At 41.4% G+C, this 22,696-nt stretch overlaps 1 protein-coding gene across 1 annotated transcript; it reads left to right on the forward strand.

Annotated features, from left to right (window-relative positions):
- The first annotated feature begins 7,707 nt into the window (after positions 1–7,707).
- On the forward strand, positions 7,708–18,677 carry LOC308113704 (large neutral amino acids transporter small subunit 1-like). The gene is made up of 12 exons (XM_080470139.1): positions 7,708–8,044; positions 8,366–9,047; positions 9,533–10,063; positions 10,617–10,742; positions 12,485–12,590; positions 12,689–12,733; positions 13,907–14,030; positions 14,143–14,246; positions 14,469–14,565; positions 14,869–15,018; positions 16,563–16,737; positions 16,975–18,677. The coding sequence occupies exons 2-12, from the start codon at positions 8,972–8,974 to the stop codon at positions 17,049–17,051; spliced, it is 1,611 nt and encodes a 536-aa protein (XP_080326265.1). The 5' UTR covers positions 7,708–8,044; positions 8,366–8,971; the 3' UTR covers positions 17,052–18,677.
- Positions 18,678–22,696: the final 4,019 nt, after the last annotated feature.

Genomic DNA, 22,696 nt, shown 5'->3' on the forward strand with positions numbered 1-22,696 from the left:
AGAAAAGTGGGGAAAAAATGGTTCTTTTACTTCTAAAGGTTTCAGCCTCTGAATACTGGAGTACGATTGAGGTTTGTGCTGCTCATATTTCACTAATTGGAGTCGTTGTGTCGTGTTCAGGACTGTCGCATCATAGCAATAGATAAAACATTGTGAAAGATGAGCTGATCCCGTTAACTTTCAGATTATTCTGCTTCTTAGTCTACCAAACAAAGATCTAATTAGTAGGATATCGGATAAACACTTCAGATGTGTACGTCTCTTAATAAAACCAGATTTATTGTTGAGATCATTTTACATTCCTCCCCATTTTTTATCACAAGTGACCCTGTTTTGAACTTCAGAGAAGTCCTTTCCAGCAATAGCCGCATCAGGGAACACACATCCTGAAGCACATAATTATACCCTTTTATTTTGACTGATTGAACATGAGTATATATGATTAGATAAATCACTCTACCAGAGCGATGGGCATGACCAGCAAACGCAACCAAGAGAAGCTCAAGACAAAAAGAAGAGAGTTGTGTTTGGAACCCGGAGAGGGAAAAAGAAGCATATGAAGGGCTAAATAAACCCCATTTCCAACATCATCATCTTGCAGAGGCAGAGCAGGGCTTATCGGGAGGGAAATGGGAGAGGCTTTGGTGGAAGAGGCCTAATGAAAAAGAAAGATGAAACGAAATATGAAAGAGCGAGGAATGCCAGTGGGTGATCGAAACAGGAGGCGCTTGTTCTGCGACGAGTGCCGGCAGGGTAAATTGGCACTGCGAAATACAGGACGAGAAAGAAACGAGGATGAGGAAAACCACCGAATTAAAAATTCACATGAAACCCCTTCAAATCATAGAATATAGAACAGTGCGGGGTGAGATGGTCGTGGAAAAAACCTAAAAACAACCAATAGAACCAACTTGAACATCTTGAAGGGAAAATATTGTGAGAAATGAAGCGCGACTTTTATTTTTTCATCGTCACCCACTGATACTGCTGTGAAGGAAACCCCGTGATCACTATTCAAAGTGACAGGCCCGCCTATAACGTTGTTTTTCATCATTTATGAGGAATCATTATTAAGAGGAACTAAAAGGTCAAACTATTAGGGAAAGTGATCAAATAAGCTTCAGTTGAAAACCATAGAAGCGTTAAGCTTTTAATTGTTTATGGATCTCAACAGCCAATCACAGTGATACTGTGTCGCCTGAAAAATCAAAACAAACATGTTCAACCCCTGTGAGGAGGGGCTCATCCTCCTATCGAGTGAAAACCACTGCTCCAATACATGGAAATACACTCATAAGCATGCAACAAGCTCAGATGTTCCCAGCAAACAGAGCCACATAGTTCTACATCCACAACCTCCTCCATCCAGCACCCCCACAGCTCAGTATATATGGCTTGATTATGTTAGAGGAAACTATTTTAAAACCTATCATCTGACTGAGGGGTCATTTGCAACCTGCAAAACAGCGATACATCATTTGTCCTGAAAGCTATCACTGCCTCTCCTCCTTTATATAAAGGCAAACATTAAAAAAAAAAAAAAAAAAAAAAAAGATGCATCGACAGCGAGGGAAGAGTAGGATGGAGTGGAGGCTGGGAGAGCAGAAGACAAGAGAATGTGCAGGGAGGAAAGAGAAGACACAGCGAGAGATGGAAATGGATTAAAAATGCAAGATGATGGGATTAAAAGGAGATTGAAGCGACCATGAAATGAGATTACACATATGAGATCAGCGTGAGAAGAAGCCCAGAAGGAATTTAAAAAAAAAAAGAAAAAAAAAAAAAAGATGCAAAAATAGCAGAACCACAAAAAAAAGAAATAAATGGAAGCAAGCCATGTGAATACATCAAATGAGATGATAATCCAACAACCCCTGTATAGAAACAGAGGATATGAGAGATTACATGCAGTAGTAAACCATTAAAGATCAACGGTGGCAGTGATCAATCGGGTGCGAGTTGAAAGCATATTTAGATTTACTTTGATAAAAGGTTCCTCAAGGTTGATCTGCTGACATCGGTTTTGATGATTCATCTCAGAATATTTTATTTGCATTGCTGCAACATTGTGAAGAAGTTCCCAGAAACCTCCACGGACTCAGACGCCGCTCCTATGAATTGATTCTCCTGAACAACTACGTCCATGTAGGGATAACTGCACTCCAAGGTGCTCATTTATCAGCGTATCAAACTCAACCAACACTATTAGCACTGGTGAAAGCGGTTTTCTAGGGTATAATATTGATAATAATTGTAAACAGCAGAGCCTTCAAAGCATCACTATGACTACAAACGGATGTAAGTGAAGGATTTATCATTGCACGACAAAAGCATCAGGCATCTTTCTTCATCTTTCAGTTGTTTCTGATCCAAAATAAAGACTCATCTCTTCAAAATCTTCACATTTGTCCCATTTCACTTGGTTTTTCATCCCCAAGTTTCCTGATTTTGTTGTAAACATTTCACATTTGAATGCACTATTATATCAGCGTGTTGTTTGAGGTAACAAACTGGGTCTCAATCTTAAAAATATGTGTTTGAATGAAATAACTAATAGTTTCTACTTTATCATTAAAAACAAAAATGGAAAAAGTCTTGTTGGGAAAACAAACCCCTTGACCCCCTGAGTTTTCCTGCGGCTGTGACTCACTGGATCTCTTTAGTGCCTCAAAAAGGAAGCACACCTCTCACTGCAGCTGCCTGCAGCATCACAGTCATCTCAGTTCATTCAGGCAACGTCGTACATTTATCTTAATATTTCTATTTCAAGTTGAGTCAGGCATGAAAGGTGTTTTTTTTTTAACTCTGTGAATGAAAAATGCTCCATAAGGTTCTTTCTATTTATAACATAGTTGTTGATCAGTCAGAGTATTGTCTGATTGTAAAGTATATTACCTAAAAAAAAAAAAAAAATTCTCCTTTTTCCTTCCACTTGCTTCTGTAAACCATGGAGATAGATGACAGTGACAGTTTCCAGTGTGTGGGCTGCACCACGACCCGTTGTTCCTCCAACATCTGTCATCACTGTCATCAGTGAAAGCAACAGTTTCTGCTGGTGCAACACACCGGCTGTAATTATTGTATCACTGCAGCCAGGCAGGTGGTTTATTTATAGGTGATGGCTATCTGAGAGAATCAAAAAAGAAAAAGATGAATGAAACATCCCCCTTCAACAAATGTTTTAAAAGCACAAATTAAATCTTTAATTAGATTAAACTGTTTTATATATGATGATGTGTCCGGATAGAATGAAGGTTATGAACTGTACAAATGAAAGTGCAAACAAGGTCTGTTTTTATGCATGCGTGCATTCAATCAAAAATATTTGAAGTCTTTCAGGGTCCACATTTGTGTTATTGACAAACGTGTTAAGATTTAAAACGTGTACCGATGAGAAAAGGTGGGTGGAGAGTAGTCTGAATTGGGTTCTGGAGCTGTGCTCCACCTCATACATCGCACTCATTTGCCAGCCGCGAGTGATTCCAATCCGGAGAGCTTCACATCCACCGGAGGGGCTCAAGATGCGCCCCCTGGCTTCTCCTGTGAGAACTGCCCTCCATGGAACACCGTTTCTGTGCACTCGCTCACCCGCATCAGGTGATGCCCTGCTAGGGCAGCGATTGGCTCCTGTCTCAGACCTTCCCCGAGGTGATTGGTGGAGTGACGAGCACTCTGCATGTGACCTCTACAATGAGCTTCCGCCCACCGGAGGAAGAGATGCCAGTGAGGCATATAAATATAATCGCTAGATTGACGAACTTCTCACTTACGGTGTGGATTTTTTCAAAATGTAAAAGATAAACTATCTTGCTAGGTTGCAAAAAGCAACATGCAATACATCCGTTTATATTCCTAATTGATAACGTGTTTAAAGTAAATTAATAATGTTGCACTGTCATGATGAGGCCCACGGCACTCTGGGAAATAGAGCCTCCCCTCAGTAACAAGAGAAATGTCCTTTTGATTAAAAAAATATATATATCGAAGAAGTCACTCAATCATATGATGGAGCCTGAGATAGTCTGACTCTAGTGTTTTAATTATCTGCAAACATTAAGGACATCAGAGATATGATATGAGATATGAGAGATAACAACAAACAGAAGAATAATGGTAAGGTAAAAACAAGTAAGTTAAGTTCCTCTCAAATTTGAGTTTTTTGTAGAATATCGACTAAATGTACGAACTTTATGATTGAAAATGTTTAATGTCGTCGTGATAAATAAAGGCTACTATCACTTTAAATCTTCCCATGAGCCCTTGCGGCAGTGAATACTTTATCTTTACCAACACAAACTTTCAAATGACAATGAAAATATAACAATTGTAACAAAGGTACAAAAGAAGTGTTTGAGAACTAAATGTTGATTTCATAAAGTAATTCGTTTTTAGAAATACACCCTGAAAGAGGAGGACTATGGTCTGTTGCTGTTCTTAAACTCTCGACTCCCACTAATATTTCCGGTATTCTGAAAGCTTGCACTCTGGGCTACTCGCAGAGAACCTGGTTTCTCCCTCCGCCCAGGGGAAAGTCCCCGGACCCGTGGCAGAAAGTGCTCTGGATCGATCCAGCTCTGGCCCGTCGCTTCACCGCTGAGAGCCGAGATGTTCCCCGAACGGAGCTCGGTGATCACGGGCCGGACTTGTCAGCGTTCATAGTAATGCAAGAAAGCTGTTGAGACGCCTTAACAGAACGGGGCTCATTCTCAGAATGCTCTTTTCTTTCAACTAGTTAATCTCTAAAACGGTACGTTAAAATGAGGTTTTGTGTTTAAACATTCAAACCGAAATTACTTCCAGTCATTTTACACCTCATGGTAATTTAATTAGTATGATGAACTTTAGTTTTTATTCCCAAATTGCAGATTATTCTGAGTGTACATTCAATGTGAGTGACTACTAGCTCTATCTGGGAGATTATAAATACTGTCTGAGGTTTCCTCGAGGAGTCAATTTACATGGACCCTCATTTAACAAGTAAAAGTGACAAAATCACCAGAAAATAAGGAGAACAAATACTCCCTGTGCACACAGCAAATACATTTACTGCATTTAACAACTTTTGACAACTTTTGACAACTTCAGATGTTGACAACAAGGATGTGTTCCTTGTTCTTGTTTTGTATTTAACTTATCATTAATTCTTCTGTTTGAAGTTATCATTTGGATCTCCAATGTCTTCAGTGCTCACAGATCATTAAAACTACAGTCAGGCGCTTTGCTTTATGAATTTGGGGCTTTTTTTGAAACTTATATGAGACCAAAACAAATGCAAAAGAATTGCATATTAAATGAAGTTGTAATTACTCATTATATTTAACAGTTCGCACAGTTTGAAATCATTATTTCAAAACTAATATCGATATTTTTCAAAATAATATTCTATTATTATGATAATATTAGTTCCACAATTTGACTGACTTACTTTCTGTTGTGGAAATTTGTGAGACAGAGCCAAATATGAGGAGTCAGGGCTTTCCACACACATACAGGAGAATGACAGGAAAAACAAACACAAGTCAGCCGACTGGGAGCAAGGCAGCGGGTCTGAGCAGAACGCTACCTAACTCTGTCATTTTCGGATCTTTCGCCAGCCTATGTAGAAGTAAAAACCCCAAGAATGGATAGATAGATAAACCTTTATCAGTATGACAGGGCAACGAAATTCATCCCTCATCCACCGTGGAGCATTTCAGCATTTCACTCACACATTCTAATACATAAAACAAAACAAAAGCATCACACTACTGGACTGTACAATAATAAATATGTCTCATTGTGCATTAATTAGAGGGATTGCTCTGTTAAAAAAAAAAAAACAACAACTGTCCCTGGGTCTGTATGTGTGTAATTATGATATCCTGAATCTCCTGCCAGAGGGCAGCAGTCCAAACACCCAGTGTCCTGGGTGTGTGAGGTCATTCAGGATATGACAAGCCCTCCTGAGACAGTGGGTTTTTAAGAGGACCTCCAGGGAAGGGAGAGGGTGATCAATGATTTGTAGTTTTCATGTAGGCAGTTTCGATGACCCTCTGAATGGCCTTCCTGTGTGCCACCGTGCAGCTGGAGAACCGCACGGAATAACATCTGTTGTCCTTCCTTGGCACCTGGCGTCTGGACGTCAAGTGATCAGAGTTCTCAGGCCTCATGAAGTCATCTGATGTCGGGGAGGTTTGACTCTTGTGACAGTGGTGTCTATTCTAAGGAACTTTGAACATCATAACATGCTATTGAAACCCAAATATTCCATATCACTTCCTAAAGAAGTTAAAAAGGGTCATTAGTTTCTACAGATGTGACAGAGATGCAGCTCTATTTGCACCTGAGCTTGTCGGCAGAGTGTCAAATACTAAACATTAACCGTACCATTGCAGCCATTGCCCTGAAGTTGTGGAATAACTTTCCTCTGTCCATTAGACAGGCCCCTTCCCTGTCTCTATGTGAAAACTTTTAAACTGTGCACTTTTTACATCTTATTTAATCTCTTGTACAGTACTTTGGTCCACTGTGGTGGTGTGGCGCTTTACCGCTTTATAAATAAAGTTGCTTGCTTGTAATTTCCCAGCATGCCGTGCGCCCCAGCAGGACGTCAAAACATTTTTTTTATTTACTTTAACAAGGTCATAAACTATAAATTAGTGGTGAAAGATTAAGGAATTTTTACCACCTATCAAAATATTTTATCTATTGTTCAGCAAAAGTTAATTTACACCGTAAGTGAGAAGTTTATGAATCTAGTGGTGATATTTATATCTTACTCCATCGTCACTTCCTCCGGTGGGCGGAAGCTCATTGTAGAGGTCACATGCAGAGTGCTCGTCACTCCACCAATCACCTCGGGGAAGGTCTGAGACAGGAGCCAATCGCTGCCCTAGCAGGGCATCACCTGATGCGGGTGAGCGAGTGCACAGAAACGGTGTTCCATGGAGGGCAGTTCTCACAGGAGAAGCCAGGGGGCGCATCTTGAGCCCCTCCGGTGGATGTGAAGCTCTCCGGATTGGAATCACTCGCGGCTGGCAAATGAGTGCGATGTATGAGGTGGAGCACAGCTCCAGAACCCAATTCAGACTACTCTCCACCCACCTTTTCTCATCGGTACACGTTTTATTATAAGTGTAAACGAACAGGGAGTAGAGTGTATAAAAACATATAGTTACATTAAATAAAAAGAAAGTAATAATGCTGTTTTGATGCCTTGAATATATTGGAAATGCTGCTGATCACGTTTTGGTATAATCACATATAACACAATATTATAATCCAGAATCCAACTTATATCCACAAAGGTAAACGTTTGAGTTTTAAAATGACCAATACACTTTTTGGAGATTCCATTTTTTTTTTTTAAATAAAGACAAGCATGCAAATAATGTGGTTGTTTTAGTGTTGGATATATTGTACATTAATGAAAACTATCTAAATTGTTTTTTTCTTTTTCAATGATCTAATACTTTTATACTTTTAATAGTATTCTCACGGTTTGGCTTTCAATTTGAAATGGAGCTGTCCACCAATGACAAGAATAACACTACATACTTGGAAAAAATATTCCAAAATACTACTGAATTATATTTATCCGACTCCATTATGAGTTACTTCCACCTTTAATAAACTCTTGCTCAAGGTAAATGTTATAGATGAGCACATGAGGGAATAAACTATCAAAAGGCACATTTCTGAAACTAATTTCAACTGTGGAGGTCACATGACTTCCGGTGAGAAGTGGAAGTGAGGAATGGCTGCGCCCTTCTGGTTGGACTGTTTGGGATTATTTTGCAGTGGTTACAGCGATATTTAAACTTCATACTGAATGCTTTTCTTTATAAAGAACAATCAACGACAATTAGACACAGTTTATTGGTTATTTCAAGATTCTAATTCTTTTTTGGTTTTACACATAATAACATATTGGATTTTTCCTTTTTTTCCTCACTTAGTTGTTTATGTACAGTTACCTTTCTGTCACTCATTTACAGACAACACACGATCAAATTGACGAGTCGATTTTTGTTTTGCATGTGACGAAGTCAAGATGAAGTTCGAGGTGAGAAATGAGCATTTTATCAACGTTTCAGTTTCGAAATGTGTTTTTATCGCCACCTGGTGGTTACAAGTGGGTCGTGCAGGCAGTCTGCTGAGTTTACAGTAAATGAAGAGAAGCCTATCTGACGTGTGTCATTGTAATACCAAGTATATGTGATGCATTCTGAACACCTTTCTTCTTTTCAGCTTTACATTAAATATTACATAATAATCAAGTTTAAAAAGGATCTTATAGAAACATTATTTGCTGCATCATCCATGTTAAAGTCCTTGTTGAAAATGCCCGCGTGTCTCCATTTTCCCTGTGGTTTCACCTTTCTAGGAGAACAAAGAGACATGTCTTTCCATGTTGGACTCACTAGAGGGAGCACCAGCCCTGCAGCATCCTCCTGATACTCCCAGGGATGAGAGTCTACGCACACACACACACACACACACACACGCACACACACCCTCAGCCATCCTGTAGCACACGGGATTAGGCATTACACACAAAGATTATGGCATCACATGGTGGCCCCTCCAAATGGTGCCTTCCAGTAACCTACTTCCCCCCTCTGAGATATCCCATCATTCATTTGGCGAGGGCGTAGGCTCACGTAGCAGCATCACAAAGGTGGAGCTCCTCCCTTCTGTATGCTTGAGGAAGGGAAGGAGGGAGGTAGAGACAGAGAGAATCAGGGTCAGATGAATTCAAGTCTGAGTGACGGAGGCTGGGTGTGCAAATGAAGAGGCGAGTGTGTGTGCATGTGTGAGGGAGGACGAAACAGGAGGGGCTAGAGAGAGAGTCGGGTGTGGGTGTGTGTGTGCGTGTGTATGGTGTATCCGTGCATGAGCGAGAGAGAGGAAATCAGGCAGGAGACATAAAGAGAGGAAGGAAAAAGGGGGGCAGGAGGAAAAGGACAAGACAAGAGGACGGAGAGTGAAGATGGCTGAGCCGGAGCTGAAATCCAGGAGCAGCCGGGAGAGCGTTGCCAAGGCGGCGAGCCAGGAGAAGATGGGGGGTACGTAGAGTGCATGCTCACACGCCTGTAAATACCACATGGTGCAACGCTGCATCATGCCACCATGCGCTCTGATGCAACATTGCCTGATGCAGAAGTGGAGCTGCAGACCTGCCGCCGCTCTAGATTTACAATGTGGTTTCATGGTAACAGGTGATGGAGGCGATAGGGCACATATTCAACAAGACAAAGTAGACAAATAAACACAACTATTTTAAGCAACGTGTGTTTAGATTATCAAAAAGAAAAGGCGAGTTGGAAAATATTGTGTATACCAGAACAGAGCTTTATTTCTAAAACTCATATTGTAACTCATATTTCCTCTCAGGTTATTTAGTTTCGTTTGGTTTCATATTATCATGAATCAACATTGTCTAAAGCTAAAAGTAACAAACTCTCAAACTTTAACATTTTGGATCTCACGTGTGTTCAGAACTATATAATCATAGTTAAAATGTGAAGTGTGATCATCCCTCTGCCTGCAGCCGAAGCAGAACCTGACCAAGATGGCCTGATTGTGGAACAACCCGCATCTCCGTCCACTCCCATGGTCCCCGCCCCCGCCGCCACGAGCCCCACGGGCAGCTCACCCGCGAAGGGCGAGAAGATTGAACTGAAGCGCAGCATCACCCTCTTCAATGGCGTGGGCATGATTATCGGCACCATCATCGGCTCGGGCATTTTCGTCACGCCCACCGGCGTGGTCAAGGAGACCGGCTCGGCCGGGCTGTCGCTCATCGTCTGGTCCGCCTGCGGAGTGGTGTCCACCATGGGCGCGCTGTGCTACGCCGAGCTGGGCACGACCATCGTCAAGTCCGGGGGAGACTATACGTACATCCTGGAGGTGTACGGCGAGCTGGCGGCCTTTCTGAAACTATGGGTGGAGATGCTCATCATCCGGCCGTCATCGCAGTACGTGGTGTCGCTTGTGTTTGCTACCTACCTTCTGAAACCTCTTTACCCAAACTGCACGGTGCCTGATGGTGCCGCCAAACTCATCGCCTGCCTCTGTCTGAGTGAGTAAAGTGTGCAGTGGAACATCTTGAGTGGGTACACCTGTGAAACCCAGTGAGCAGTTCTGCTTCAGATGATACAGTAGAGAGACGTGTTAGTGGGTTAGGGAGAGGTGGTTGGGTGGTGTATGAAGGCGAGAGGACGCTGGAGAGAAAAGGATGCTGAGGATGAAGTTGTCGGGCAGGAGTAGGAGAGGAAGGTCAGTGATGAGGTTCCACGGATGCAGTGATGGAGGACATGTTGGTGTGAGGAAGGGAGTATTGGAAGAAGACGATCTGCAGTGGTAACGCCACTTGGGGAAAAAAAAAATTAAGCTAACTCGCGGACTTTTCTTTTATTTAGAAGTTTTTCTTACAATTTGGTATTCCCATTGGAATAAACCCTTATTTAGCCTGTTTTACTGGATCACATCAGATTTCACAGGTGTATCTAATAAAGTTTCTGCTGTCCGCTCATAATCTAAACAATTCAGCTCCTATTTCAGACCCTTCCTCACAGGTGACTAATCCCTAATCTGCTTTGTACACCCCCCCCCCCCCCCTCCACCTCTTGTAGCCTCCCTGACATTTGTGAACTGTATCAGTGTCCGAGCGGCCACCAAGGTCCAGGACCTTTTCACCGCCTCCAAACTAGTGGCCCTCATCATCATCATCTTCTTCGGCTTCCTACAGATTTGCACAGGTGAGTTAATTATGGACTGAAAGAGCCACAAAGTGACAAAAAGTCCACATTGTTTTTATTTTTAATCCGCAGTCTGACACAATTTTTATTGTTCATGCATTTATCTGTATTTTTTTTTTTTGGTTCATTCAAACTGACACACTGTGTAACTCTGAGAGCAAAACGGGGAGAAAAAAAGAGGTTTTCATTCGCTGCATGAACTAAAAACAAGTTATCTCCTCATCCTATGTAAGAAATAACCTGCTTCTAGTGTGAGGAGGCAACGTAATCACTAGTAGTGAATTTTCCCTTTTAATTTTATCTCTGTAGAAACTGAAATTAGTGTCGACGTAAAACCCGGCAATTTAATGAAATCTACCTCAACGATGAGTGATGTTCCTGACTGTCAGTTCTAGCTTCAGCTGTGAGGGTGTTTCTCAGCGTGATGCAGAGCGAGCTGATTTAATCTCGCAGGCTTGTTTTCATTATGTCTAATTGTACGACCGCCGATAATAACGGTGCACAGTCAGTGAAATAAATACCACAGAGGTTGTGTATGTTTAAAAAAAAGAATAGACACACATTTCAACCCAGCATGAGCCTATCATTATTTGTTCTCCCTCAAAATATCTCATATGGACAGTATATTGCTTCCATCGCTAATGATCACAAAATTGTTGGCGAGCACTAATGAGCCTAACGAAGCAGACCGCCCTCCTTTCAGTTTGTGTGCACAGTTGCTGAGTGTGAACACAGAGCTCGCCTGTCTGCAGCCATGTGACGGAGTCGGTGTGAGCGTGCAGCCATGTGCACCAGTGTGGGCGGACTGTGATGGCGAGCATGCGTCTGTACATCATGTAATCCTGTAGGAATAACGGAGCAAGAGACACTCTGAGGGAAAAAAATATGAGACGCTCGTGACAAAAGATCGTATGGACGGTCTTTCAGTCTAATGAAAATCGTTACAGTCAGACTACCCCAGGGTGTTTTGTCGTTGTGGAACAGGAGAGGCATGTGCTTCATAAAAATGGGAGTCGGGCCGATTCAAAAAGAAATAGCGCGGGAAGACAGTGTGGCCATCAGTTGAACCACGCCACATCTGCTACCCCCCCCCCCCCCCCCCCCCCCCACCCCCCACCACCCTTTCTGCAAAGCCACACCCACCACCATTGTGCTCCACACTATGTTACCATGGAAACTGGGTGGCGAAGCTTGCCGGCTGTTGTCACACTCTGGTCTTTCAGAGGAGGATAGAGTGAGAAAATAATACGCGTGTCATAGGCCTCGCTGGAAGAAGTCTCATTAACATCTGAAAGCGACAGGTAGAAGAGAGAGAGTCACGCTCAACCACGACCTCAAGATCACACACGCACGCACACACGCATGCACGCACACACACACACGCACACACACACACGTGGTGTCCCTCTCTGATGATCCACTGGATTTGCGGTGGATAAATGAGGGGATTGAAGTTTAACTTATCAAGAGATTCTACTGTGTATGTTCAAATGTCAGCCGGACTGGACCCCACTGTGTCTCTGTACATCACAGACGAGGCTTATCTGGCCAGTTGCTGGTTGAAAATGTCAAACATGTCGGAGGGCAGCCAGCAGCCGACTGGCCTCGGTATAGAAAGTATAAATTGGCGGCAGACACTCAGTGTGAGCCTGTTACAGTTTCCCCCAAGCAAAGCTGTGTGTGAGAAGTTGGTCTTTCAGCTGTTTCACATTTATTTTATTTTCCTTTCTGTGTATGTGCAGGTGACGTGCCGTATCTGAACCCGGAAAAAGCATTTGAAGGCAGCAAGCTGGGAGTGGACAACATAGTGTTGGCTCTGTACAGTGGTCTCTTTGCTTTTGGAGGCTGGTGAGACAATTATTGCATATTTACAGATATACAATCTAAATGTTTGCTGTTATCTTTTCTCCCATACTGAATAAAATGTTGTTTGTTTGTTTTTACAGGAATTACCTGAACTATGTAACTGAGGAGATGATCAATCCAGAGAGGTGACTTAAATGTGATGAAGGTTGTTTAAAGGATAGTACTTACTCTTCTGCAAGTGTATGCGAGCAGCATGGATATTCTCACCCAGCACGGAGCTTGTCAGCATGCAGCAGATTGCATGGAGACAGAAAGTACAACATGTTGTGAACAGAAGCTCAAGTTTCGCTGCGTTTCAGTGATTTCCATTGAAAATACACCTTTGTAGTTTTTAAAAAAGAAATCTGTAGCAGTGTATAACACAGCAGGTGTTTGTCCTCTCAACTTTTGTTGGGTCTTCATGAGTAAATCTGCACACAAAGCTTGTTTAATGATTTTTCCTGTAACTTCAATGCGAGTACAGGCAACGACATCAACACAATGTGCATGTCAGCTTAAAAAGGAAAGAGTTACACCAGTTAGAATTCTGACTGGGGAGTCAGCACTGAGGTTAACTTAAATGCAAAGTTAAGATATGATAAAGTAATTTAACATATATTAATGATAAGTGCCTGCAGTCGGTGGTGAGAGTGGAAGAGCTTATCATAACCAAACCACTCAAAGAAATGAACCGTGACCCATGATAGTAAAAACACACACGTCCCCCTTGAGATGAAACAACCCACAATCCCTTCTGATTTGCTCTACTCAGTTAGTTTTTATGTATTTATTTTTGTACATTTAGCATTTCCAGAAAGAGCTGCGACACATTTGAGTTCAGTTTAGTTTTAGTTACATCCTCTTTGTTGATAAAAGAACAACTGAATGTATTTTATTTTAATGCAGCCTTCTTGAAAGGTGACTTATGGGAAGTTACTTGCTACAATAGTATGTTTATGGCAGAAACTTACTCTCTAAACCTTTTCTCACGTATCCCCTGTTCTTCCTTGTCTGAAGTTATGTACCTTTGAGAAGCAGTACAAATATTACTTGTGTAAGAAAATCACATCGCAGATTCCTGGAAATGAAAGTGCTGCAGTTTTCTGCACCTCAGACGGATCAAATGTACAAAAACAAGCATGTGTTTTGATGGGCTGTAACATTGAGCATGACTCAGCAGTCTTTTTTCGTCTGCATGAAGTCTCACACAAATTCAATCTGATATCATGAAAACCTTCCAAAATTACAGAAACAAAATATATATATATATCGTGTCAGGAATTTCTTTGAAAGTGACGTTTGGCGCTTCTTCTCCACAGGAACCTGCCTTTGGCCATCATCATATCTATGCCCATTGTGACGGTGGTGTACGTTCTCACCAACCTGGCCTACTTCACCACCATCTCCCCGGAAGTCATGGTGGAATCCGAGGCTGTAGCTGTGGTGAGTTGACACACGTCCCCGCCGTACCGCTCTTACATCTTTACCTTAGACGTTCAGACTTGTGATTAGAACAGTTCTTTTCAGCACGGTGTGTGATGTGCTGTTCTTTCAGAGTTTTGGGGAGTACCATCTTGGTGTGATGTCATGGCTGATTCCTGTCTTCGTGGGTCTGTCCTGCTTCGGAGCCGTCAACGGATCCCTCTTCACCTCAGCACGGTGTGTGTGTGTGTGTGTGTGTGTGTGTGTGTGTGTGTGTGTGTGTGTGTGTGTGTGTGTGTGTGTGTGTGTGTGTACAGGGAGGATGAACCTGAATATTTACAGCATTTTGTGCACGGGGGGGGGGGATTAACGGGCTGCTGTTGCATCTGCGGCCGTCATTGGCTGGAAGTTTTAACTGTCCATTGAAAAAGAATTCCTGAAGAGCCTGTTCTCTTCCAGTTTGTTCTATGCTGGAGCCAGAGAAGGTCAGCTTCCTGCTGCTCTGGGACTGGTCCACACAGATCTGTTTACACCCGTGCCCTCCCTCATTTTCACAGTAAGACTCCAGTCACTTGACATTTACTTGTGTTTTGTTACGCTTCGCTCGGTGATACGATCAGCTAAGGTCAGGTAAGGTAGATTTACATCCTGGATGAACTACTGGTAGGATGAAACTGGCCTCCAAATCTCACACAGAAACAGAAGCATTGTTAAGAAATGAAAGTATAATGAATTAAATCGGGTTGAGCAGGCAACCATTCTGAAATAAAAACCTCTTTTTCAGGCAAAACATGTTTATGTCCATAGCCAGCATCTGACATGAATAACTGAATCTCGTCCTCCTTCTCTCCTGTATCAGTGCTGTCTGTCCATGATGTATGCCATCTCCCAGGACATCTTCTCCGTCATCAACCTCTTCAGCTTCTTCACCTGGCTCTGCGTCGGCATGGCCATCGCCGGCTTGGTCTGGCTCCGCTTGACCAAACCTGACCTCCGAAGGCCCATTAAGGTAAAACACGCACGTCTGGAACGTTACCAAAAGGTATTACATTTCGGGAAAGGTCATTTTGAAAGGATCCGAGACTCAGACTCTCTTGGTGGTGAAAACATCAACACGTCTCCCTGATTTCACAAAGCGTCTGCTGATACTTCTCCTTTAATGAAAGCACCATTGTGTCACTGTTGTTGGAAGTGGAGCCGCACTGTGTTTTCAAGCTGGAGGTGAGTTGGTGTTTGATTGAAGACCCGGCTCTTTGTTTCTCTTTCATCGTGTGAATATTACCTTGCTTGACCAGAGCCTTTCATCTTTCTTGTTAGCTGGAGTGCTCTCAGCTTATTTGTTTTCTAAGACAAACTACTGATCTGGAAAAAAAGAAAAAATGCCCCCTGCTTTATGTGTAATGCATTCATGAAGTAGCTTGAATATTGATTCGGAGTTACAGTATCCCGCATGTGTTTTAATGAAAAAATAAATCTAATATCCTTCATAGTTCACAGAAATCTCTGAAAACTCTTTAACAAAGAGTTTTGTTTCATGGAGAAATAGATATCTTGATATTAAAGCACACAGATATGCATTCTTACCACAAATACTGCTAAAACTAGCAAAGTGAAATACTTCTAAAAGCAGAAGGTGTCATTTAGCAAACATAAACCAGAATATTAAATAGAAAAATCAAATGTATAGTTTTCTTTTTTGTTTGTTTTGGGAGGATATCATGAAGTATATTTTCAACCAGAAATTCAAGCCTTGTGGGAGATGTCATCAAAACTTCTGTTGGAGTTGATAAACTTGGTAATTCCTCCCCAGCAAACACAAATGTCACATAATTTAGCTGCTTTCCAGTAAATACTTGACGTGTCGTCATCAGAACTCTCATCAAACCACCAGTTACCTGGTATGTAATAATATTTGTACCCTATTACTGCACTTAAGTAGATTTTCAGGTATTTGTACTTGAATATCTATTTTTCTAATGTTTTTTATTTGTACTTTTACTTTCTAAAATTAGATACAAATATCTGTAGTGTCACATTTTACATTCTTAAAACTGACTCTTCTTTTAGCACCATTGAAGACAATTTGGTGTTAAAGTGAAAGGTCCACAGCTGCTGAGCATAATATTAGAATTACATTCTGAAGCTGATTTAACTATAAAGGCAAAAGTAAGTAAAGCCTGATGATCACCTGGATTTTATTTCAAAATTATTGACTTTCTGACTCAAAACATCGATACAAGTTATCAATGAGTAAGTCGCTGTGTCCACAATGACCAATAGTGAGACAATAATAGTGTTTTAGGGTTCACCAAAGTTTTTATTACTTTTTATATATTTATTCTTTTTTTACAAAAGTATCACAATGTCTTCCTACATAAATATTGTGGGTACTTTCCCCTCTCTGTATGTATAGCGGCTTTAATTCCACCTCATAATGAGAAGCGTTGCCGTCGTTCACCTCGGCTCTCTCACCGGGTCATTCGATAAGCGTGTTTTAGTTTCTCCTTGGTTACGGAGACAAAGACCCTGAGCTGGGATGTTTTCTTTCGGCAGGTGTATCTTTTCATCCCGGTGACCTTCGTGTTGGGCTGCGTCTTCATGATCCTGGTGTCCTTCTGGGCCGCTCCGTTCGAGTGCCTGGTCGGCAGCGGCATCATTCTCACGGGCATCCCGGCGTACCTCCTGGGCTACAAGTGGAAGAAGCCGCATGTGGTCAAGAAGATGCTGGGTGAGTGACGCTTTCCGTTTGTTTTCTTTAAAGCGAGGTTGGCCGGGCATTCATTGCACCGAGGTATGAGAATACGCACCCGAAAGCAGCAGATCCGTTTAGTTTGTTTATTCGGCCGGCGTGAGGGAGGCTCGCACGAGGCGTCGATGTGATGTTTAATACAGTCTTGCGACACCCGACCGGCCGGAGCCGATCGAGAAGGAAAACAAATGAACGTGCGAGTTGTTTTCTCCCCAGAAATCTTCACCATGTTCTGTCAGAAGATCTTCATGTCAGTTCCTGAGGAGAGGGAGCGGCGCAAAGCGGACGACTAATCCAAGCAAGGACTGAGTCAATGTTTCTGTCTGAACGTTCCCATGATGTTTACAATTCATTATTTTGTTACTGCATTTGTTTTTTTTTTACCTTTTTTTTTCCAACAAGCAGGTGACTGTAAAAATGACTTACAGACAACGTACGTATATCCAAAAGTGGTGTGGAAGGCTTTACTTTACAAGTAATGAGTCACACTTAATGTCACGACTGTGAACCCATTTTATTTTGGACTGAATAAAAAATCTCCCGTGAGGCTCAAACAGTGAGTCACTGTTAGAGCCGCGACTTGATTTAAACATGTGAATTATAATCCAACCACGCAAAATCTAAAGCTGCACACATTGTACTCCAGTGGCCTGAAACATTTACCGTTCACCTGAAGTGTATAAATAAGTAGTTTAGGGAGAAGGAAACATTTAGATTTTCCTTCCAACTAACAACCAAACTACACGTGCTGTAGTTCATCATAGTTTTTAGTTTTTATATATTCTGAAAGCTGAGCTAAAAACTTTTTAACAACGACTGATATAAAAAAAAAAATCTAATAGTTGAAAGAACGAAAAAAAAAAAAAGACTGAACACTGGAAACGTCACTCACAATAACCAATGGAGAATATTTAGGCCGGGGTCAGACGCGTAACATTAACACACAGTAACACACAGTAACACTCATTATCCTCACATTAACATTCATGTCACTTAACAATTAGGCTTGTTTTTTTAATATTCTTAAGTACAAGGAGTTTTCAGTGATGTAGTAAAGCACAAACGGCTGTGTTGATACTCGATGAAATGACGGAGGACACCGGCACTTCTGTTTGTGAGCTTATAAGATTGATCATAAGAAGCTGTGGACCTGTACATGTCAGACGTCATTCTAGTGGTCGTAATTAGTGTTTGTATTGAATATAGTTGTTGTTGTGTGCCGGCCGTGTCAGTGTTGATATTCTTTTTTTCAAACTATTGTTCACATAATTAAGACCAAAATGAATGTAGCTGATTGAGAGACACTGGCTTTTTAGTTGTTGTTTTTTTATTTTTGTTATAGCAAATGCACCTATTGAAAAATTGAATACTAAACCGAACAGCTGAGCTTTTCCCCAAAGTTGCTTTTTCCAGGTCCACAGAACACCCACAGAGAAAGGACAGCATGTGTCATGTGGGATTGGAAAAAGTGCACAGATTGAGCCGACAAACGAGCTGGACTGAAGCTCTAATGGAGCGCAGTTACAAACAGCAGAACGAACCAACTAAACCGTCTTTCAAACATCTTTCACCTTTTTGTACCAACGTCCTTTATTGTGATCAGAGCTGGAACAAGGTTCTCCTTTTATTTCTTAAAAGCACAATCACTCCTACTTCATCACATACATTTATTAATCTGTTCAGGCAGAGAGAAGCACATTTTCAAATAGCACCGGCCCCTGAAGGAAGTAGAGGTGTGCTACACATTCTACCGAGGCAGAAGTGGTTTTAAAAAGTTTGCCAAGTTTATTGAAAGAAAAAAAAAAAAAAGAAAAGTCTAATCGCCGCGTAATGCACCTTTCCACTGACCAATTTGTTTATTGTTACTGCCAGATTGCTGCAAGCACAATAGCAAACAGCAGAGTTGTTGTAGGGAGATTTCAGCGTGTGCTCTTTACAAAATAAATCTGATTAGATAAAAAAACAGCCTGGGCGTCTAAAAAAAAAAAACCAAGCTCCAGTCAGAAAGATGTGTTTCTGCAGGCCTCGTTGTGTGTTTAATGTCCTGCTCAACATGCTGTATCTCTGTGTGTGTGTGTAAAATATCACTGTATGCATTCTCAATATTTTCCTTTACCTCATTTGCTCAATGAAATGTTATGAAAAAAGAAAAGGAAATGTCCTATTTTTAATTTGAATTTTGGAGAAAAACCTATTGTGACTGTTGTATCTCGGTGACCATGGCAGGTACATGTAACAATAAAAATATTTTGTTCAAGGCTCGACTGTTTGTGAAGTTGAAAGGTCTCCTGTGTCGCCAGTGTGGACGAGGTGCGTGTAGAAGACAGATGGGCTGGGTGGATGTTCCGCTGACGGCATTTCTCTGGAGATTATAACCTAAACCCTTGGTGCTTTGTAAATGCAGCAGCCTAATATAGCGGCATCAGGTAATCAAACTCCAGCTGCAGATAACAACACAACACGAGACAGCTCCTGTCCGAATGAAGACGTTTTGTATTCACATCATTTGATCAATAAGTGATCCATGGATGTTATCATTTCGGACATCGAGTGTTTGGGTGATCAGTGTGAAATACTGATCTTACCTCTTTGTCTTGTCTTGTTTGTTGGCTGTCGGTCAACGATGCTGCTGATGCCCGTGTTGTCGAGAGAGTTCATATCCGTCTTAAGAGGAAATGAGAGGCTCTCATGGCTGCAGATGGAGGTGGTATCTGAGCTGCTGCACACAATATTAGTGATGGAAGATACACTTTCAAGGGGCTGAATGAATGAGTGACGTCCTGAGTGTTTTGATGCAGTCTGTATGAAACAGCAACAAGAGTTGCTCTTTTATTTTGAAGTGATTTACTTTCAAACTCAAATTTGTATATTTTGTCTGAACAAGTAAAAATAACAGGAAAAATATATATATATATTTTTTTGTAATTATAACATGAGGTTTTGCATGGCTTAGATTATTAGATTACTCTGGGACAAAGCAGGTTATATGTCATGGAGAGGTTGTCTTATGAATGTGGAAGGAAACTTATGCATGCTGAGGAAAAATGCAAACTCCACACAGGAAAGGCCACCAACTGGACCTGAACCATGGCTTTCCTCGCTGTGAGGTGAGAGCACTAAACCTTACTGTTCATCTACTGATTTCACTATACATCAGTTTTCTTATCAACACTTTTTAAGACTTTCAATGTTTCCCAGCCATTTGGAAAAGGTGTCGTACACGACAGCAGGTGTAGGTGGTTTCTAGGATACACACATGCTTGTATAGTTGTTCGATATTGTCATGTATACATACAAAAGACATTTAAAAAACACAGAATAGGAATAGTATACGATATTTCTGGCATGTTCTGTGAAAATTCATGTACAATACCTGTGTGAGTGTGTGTGTGTGTGTGTGTGTGTGTGTGTGTGTGTGTGTGTGTGTGGCCTGGAATCAAACAGTGGATGGTCTCACCGCTCCTCCACTGCACCCTAAGGCCCCATTTCAGCAGTATTTGATTACACCAGCAGATGGCGACAGAGGAGAATTATTGAACAACTCGGAGACGGAGACGGTCACTGTAATGTTTCCAAACTATGATCAGCCACATCATTGGTGTGCATTTCAAAAAAACCTTTTATTTCTATTTTTCTTTAAATCTTATTGAGCCCTAAAAATAATACCGGAGACTGAAAATAAACCCAAGTGATTTTCCTTTCTATGGTAGTATTTCTTTTGTGATGTGTTCACATTGGAGGCTCAGCGAATCAGGAGCCACAGCTCGAGGTTAAAGGCCTTGATTCATGGCACTTCTGTGGTTGCAATCGCGTTGAAACCTTTGGCGTCTTTAGTCATTAAAAGACATCAGCATCACGCCTCATGTGCAGTCTTGGTTATTTGAGTGTCATTCAATGATCTGTGGAAGCTGATGGAACAACGTGGGGAGTTTTAGGAACCAGCTCTAGGGGGCACTGCGTCATCATCATCATGTGGAGAAAGACCCAAGAGAAGGAGGAGACAGAGCAGAGGAGGGGAGAAAGGGAGGGGGGGGGGGGGGATCAGAGGGGGAGGGATGATAGATTCCATTTCTATTCTACCTTTAATTCAACTGTGAAATTCATAACTAAAAGGCAGTTCTTCTTTTCTTCTCGGGTACTCCTCTGAAAGGCCGGGTGCTGCTGCTGCATCAACTCTGGGTTTCATCATCACACCTCAACAGCCTCCCCCCTCAAAAGAAATAAATAAATAAAACATGGCCAGTGGGCAGAGAAATGTTGGTTCATATGGCACATTGATCTAGTTTAAATGTGAAAACATGAAAGGCAGGGAAAAAAATGGTAAAAAGGGCAAAGTTGATTGAGAAAAAGATACAAATGGAAGCCTAAAATGCTCACCTAATGAGCCACAAGGCAGCAGCCACATTACCTTCCACAACATTAAAGATAATTCTCCCAATTAACCCCAGACACATGCAGGATGATTGTGTTTATAGGGTAGCGCAGCAATTCTGCACCTTTCATCAGAACACTGACAAATCTGCAAGACGAGACACAAAAGTACAGACAAGCACGTTGGATTTTCCACTTAAAACAGTTTTTATTACAGACAAAAGAAAACAAAAAGAAGTATTTGTGACACAAAAATGAAGCTAATGCTGGTACAAAGCAATGCACCAACAGCAATTTCTGAAAAAATATTTATTATCTAATAATCATGTAGTTTATTCAATAATAATAATAATAATAATAATAATAATAATAATAATGCACCCTGATGAAAATAAGCCAAAATGTTACTTCATATCATTCATAAATAGATGTGAAACCTGCAATCAAATTAAATAGTATGACCATATTGTAAAACATTTGATATCCAACAAAACAAAATGGGATCTTTCCTCACTGGCTTCAAAAATTAAAGAAGTACATTTGGCAGGTTTATACACAAAATTAAAATATCTACCCCCCCCCCCCCATGACTTTTTCTCTGAAACGCAAATCCTGCTACAGTGAAAAAAAAACAAAATATCTTAAGAATTTTTTTCTTCACAAAAAAAAAAAAAAGATAAAGATGAGATCAACACAATTCTAAAACACCTAATAAAACTAGTCAAAAACTTTAAAACCCACTGTTATGTTTTTTTCTTTAGTAACATTTCACATTTAGCAACTTTTTTTATTCACCTGTACAAGTGGTGTTGGGGCTAAGGGATGGTGGGCGGGGTTACAGGTGGGGGGCGGTCCTTATTGACCGAGAGTGGGAGGAGCTAAAAGGAGAGGTTTCAATCTTTGACCCCTACAAGTTCTGTAACGTCCTGAGGCCATGTGAGGAGATCATTGCTCCGCCACTGGAGGAGGAAAACGGAGCATTTTCAGTCCTTTGCTTGTCCCCCGCCTTCGGAGAGAAACAAGACCAGTGAACATAGTTTTAGTGTGTGTATTCCCTCACTGAATCCGCCTGCACGCAAATCACAGAACCAAACAGAAATGGATGTTTAAAAAATAAAATATAATCGCGAGGGACTTCAGCTAAATACACACATCAGAAGGAATCCATTTTGGTGATATTTACAATCACTCTGTGATAAATAAAGGAAATGGAGGAGTCCTTTACTAAAGTCGGGGGATGATTTACAAATGTCTTATGTGTGTGTGAGTATACCTTCATGAAAATGTTGCTTTGCTTTCTCTCAGCCGGGGTGTTTCAGTCTGTCCTGAAGTACAAACACCCCTGGTGAGCTGTCTATATTCTTCTTTTCCTGCACTAGATTCTCTACTCAAGACCGCTACGCTTTGAGACGCTTTGAGCATTTCATCTCCCCAATAAGGGCAGTCCATGGCAAACTGAGTAATGGGAGTGAAAAAGGAGAAAAATCATTCCCCCCCCCCCCCCAAAAAAAAATAAATCAAAACAAAATGAGAAGACATTTCTTTTCTTTTTTTTCTTTTTTTTTTT

Source organism: Lipophrys pholis, assembly GCF_963383615.2.
Source record: "Lipophrys pholis genome assembly, chromosome: 8".
Classification (NCBI taxonomy): Eukaryota; Metazoa; Chordata; class Actinopteri; order Blenniiformes; family Blenniidae; genus Lipophrys; species Lipophrys pholis.

Coding starts and splice junctions, on each gene's coding strand:
- LOC308113704 (XM_080470139.1), top strand. CDS start 8,972: ATGGCTGAGCCGGAGCTGAAATCCAGGAGCAGCCGGGAGAGCGTTGCC. Junction 14,247..14,468: donor TCCCTCTTCACCTCAGCACG/GTGTGTGTGTGT, acceptor GTTCTCTTCCAG/TTTGTTCTATGCTGGAGCCA. Junction 16,738..16,974: donor TGTGGTCAAGAAGATGCTGG/GTGAGTGACGCT, acceptor TTTTCTCCCCAG/AAATCTTCACCATGTTCTGT.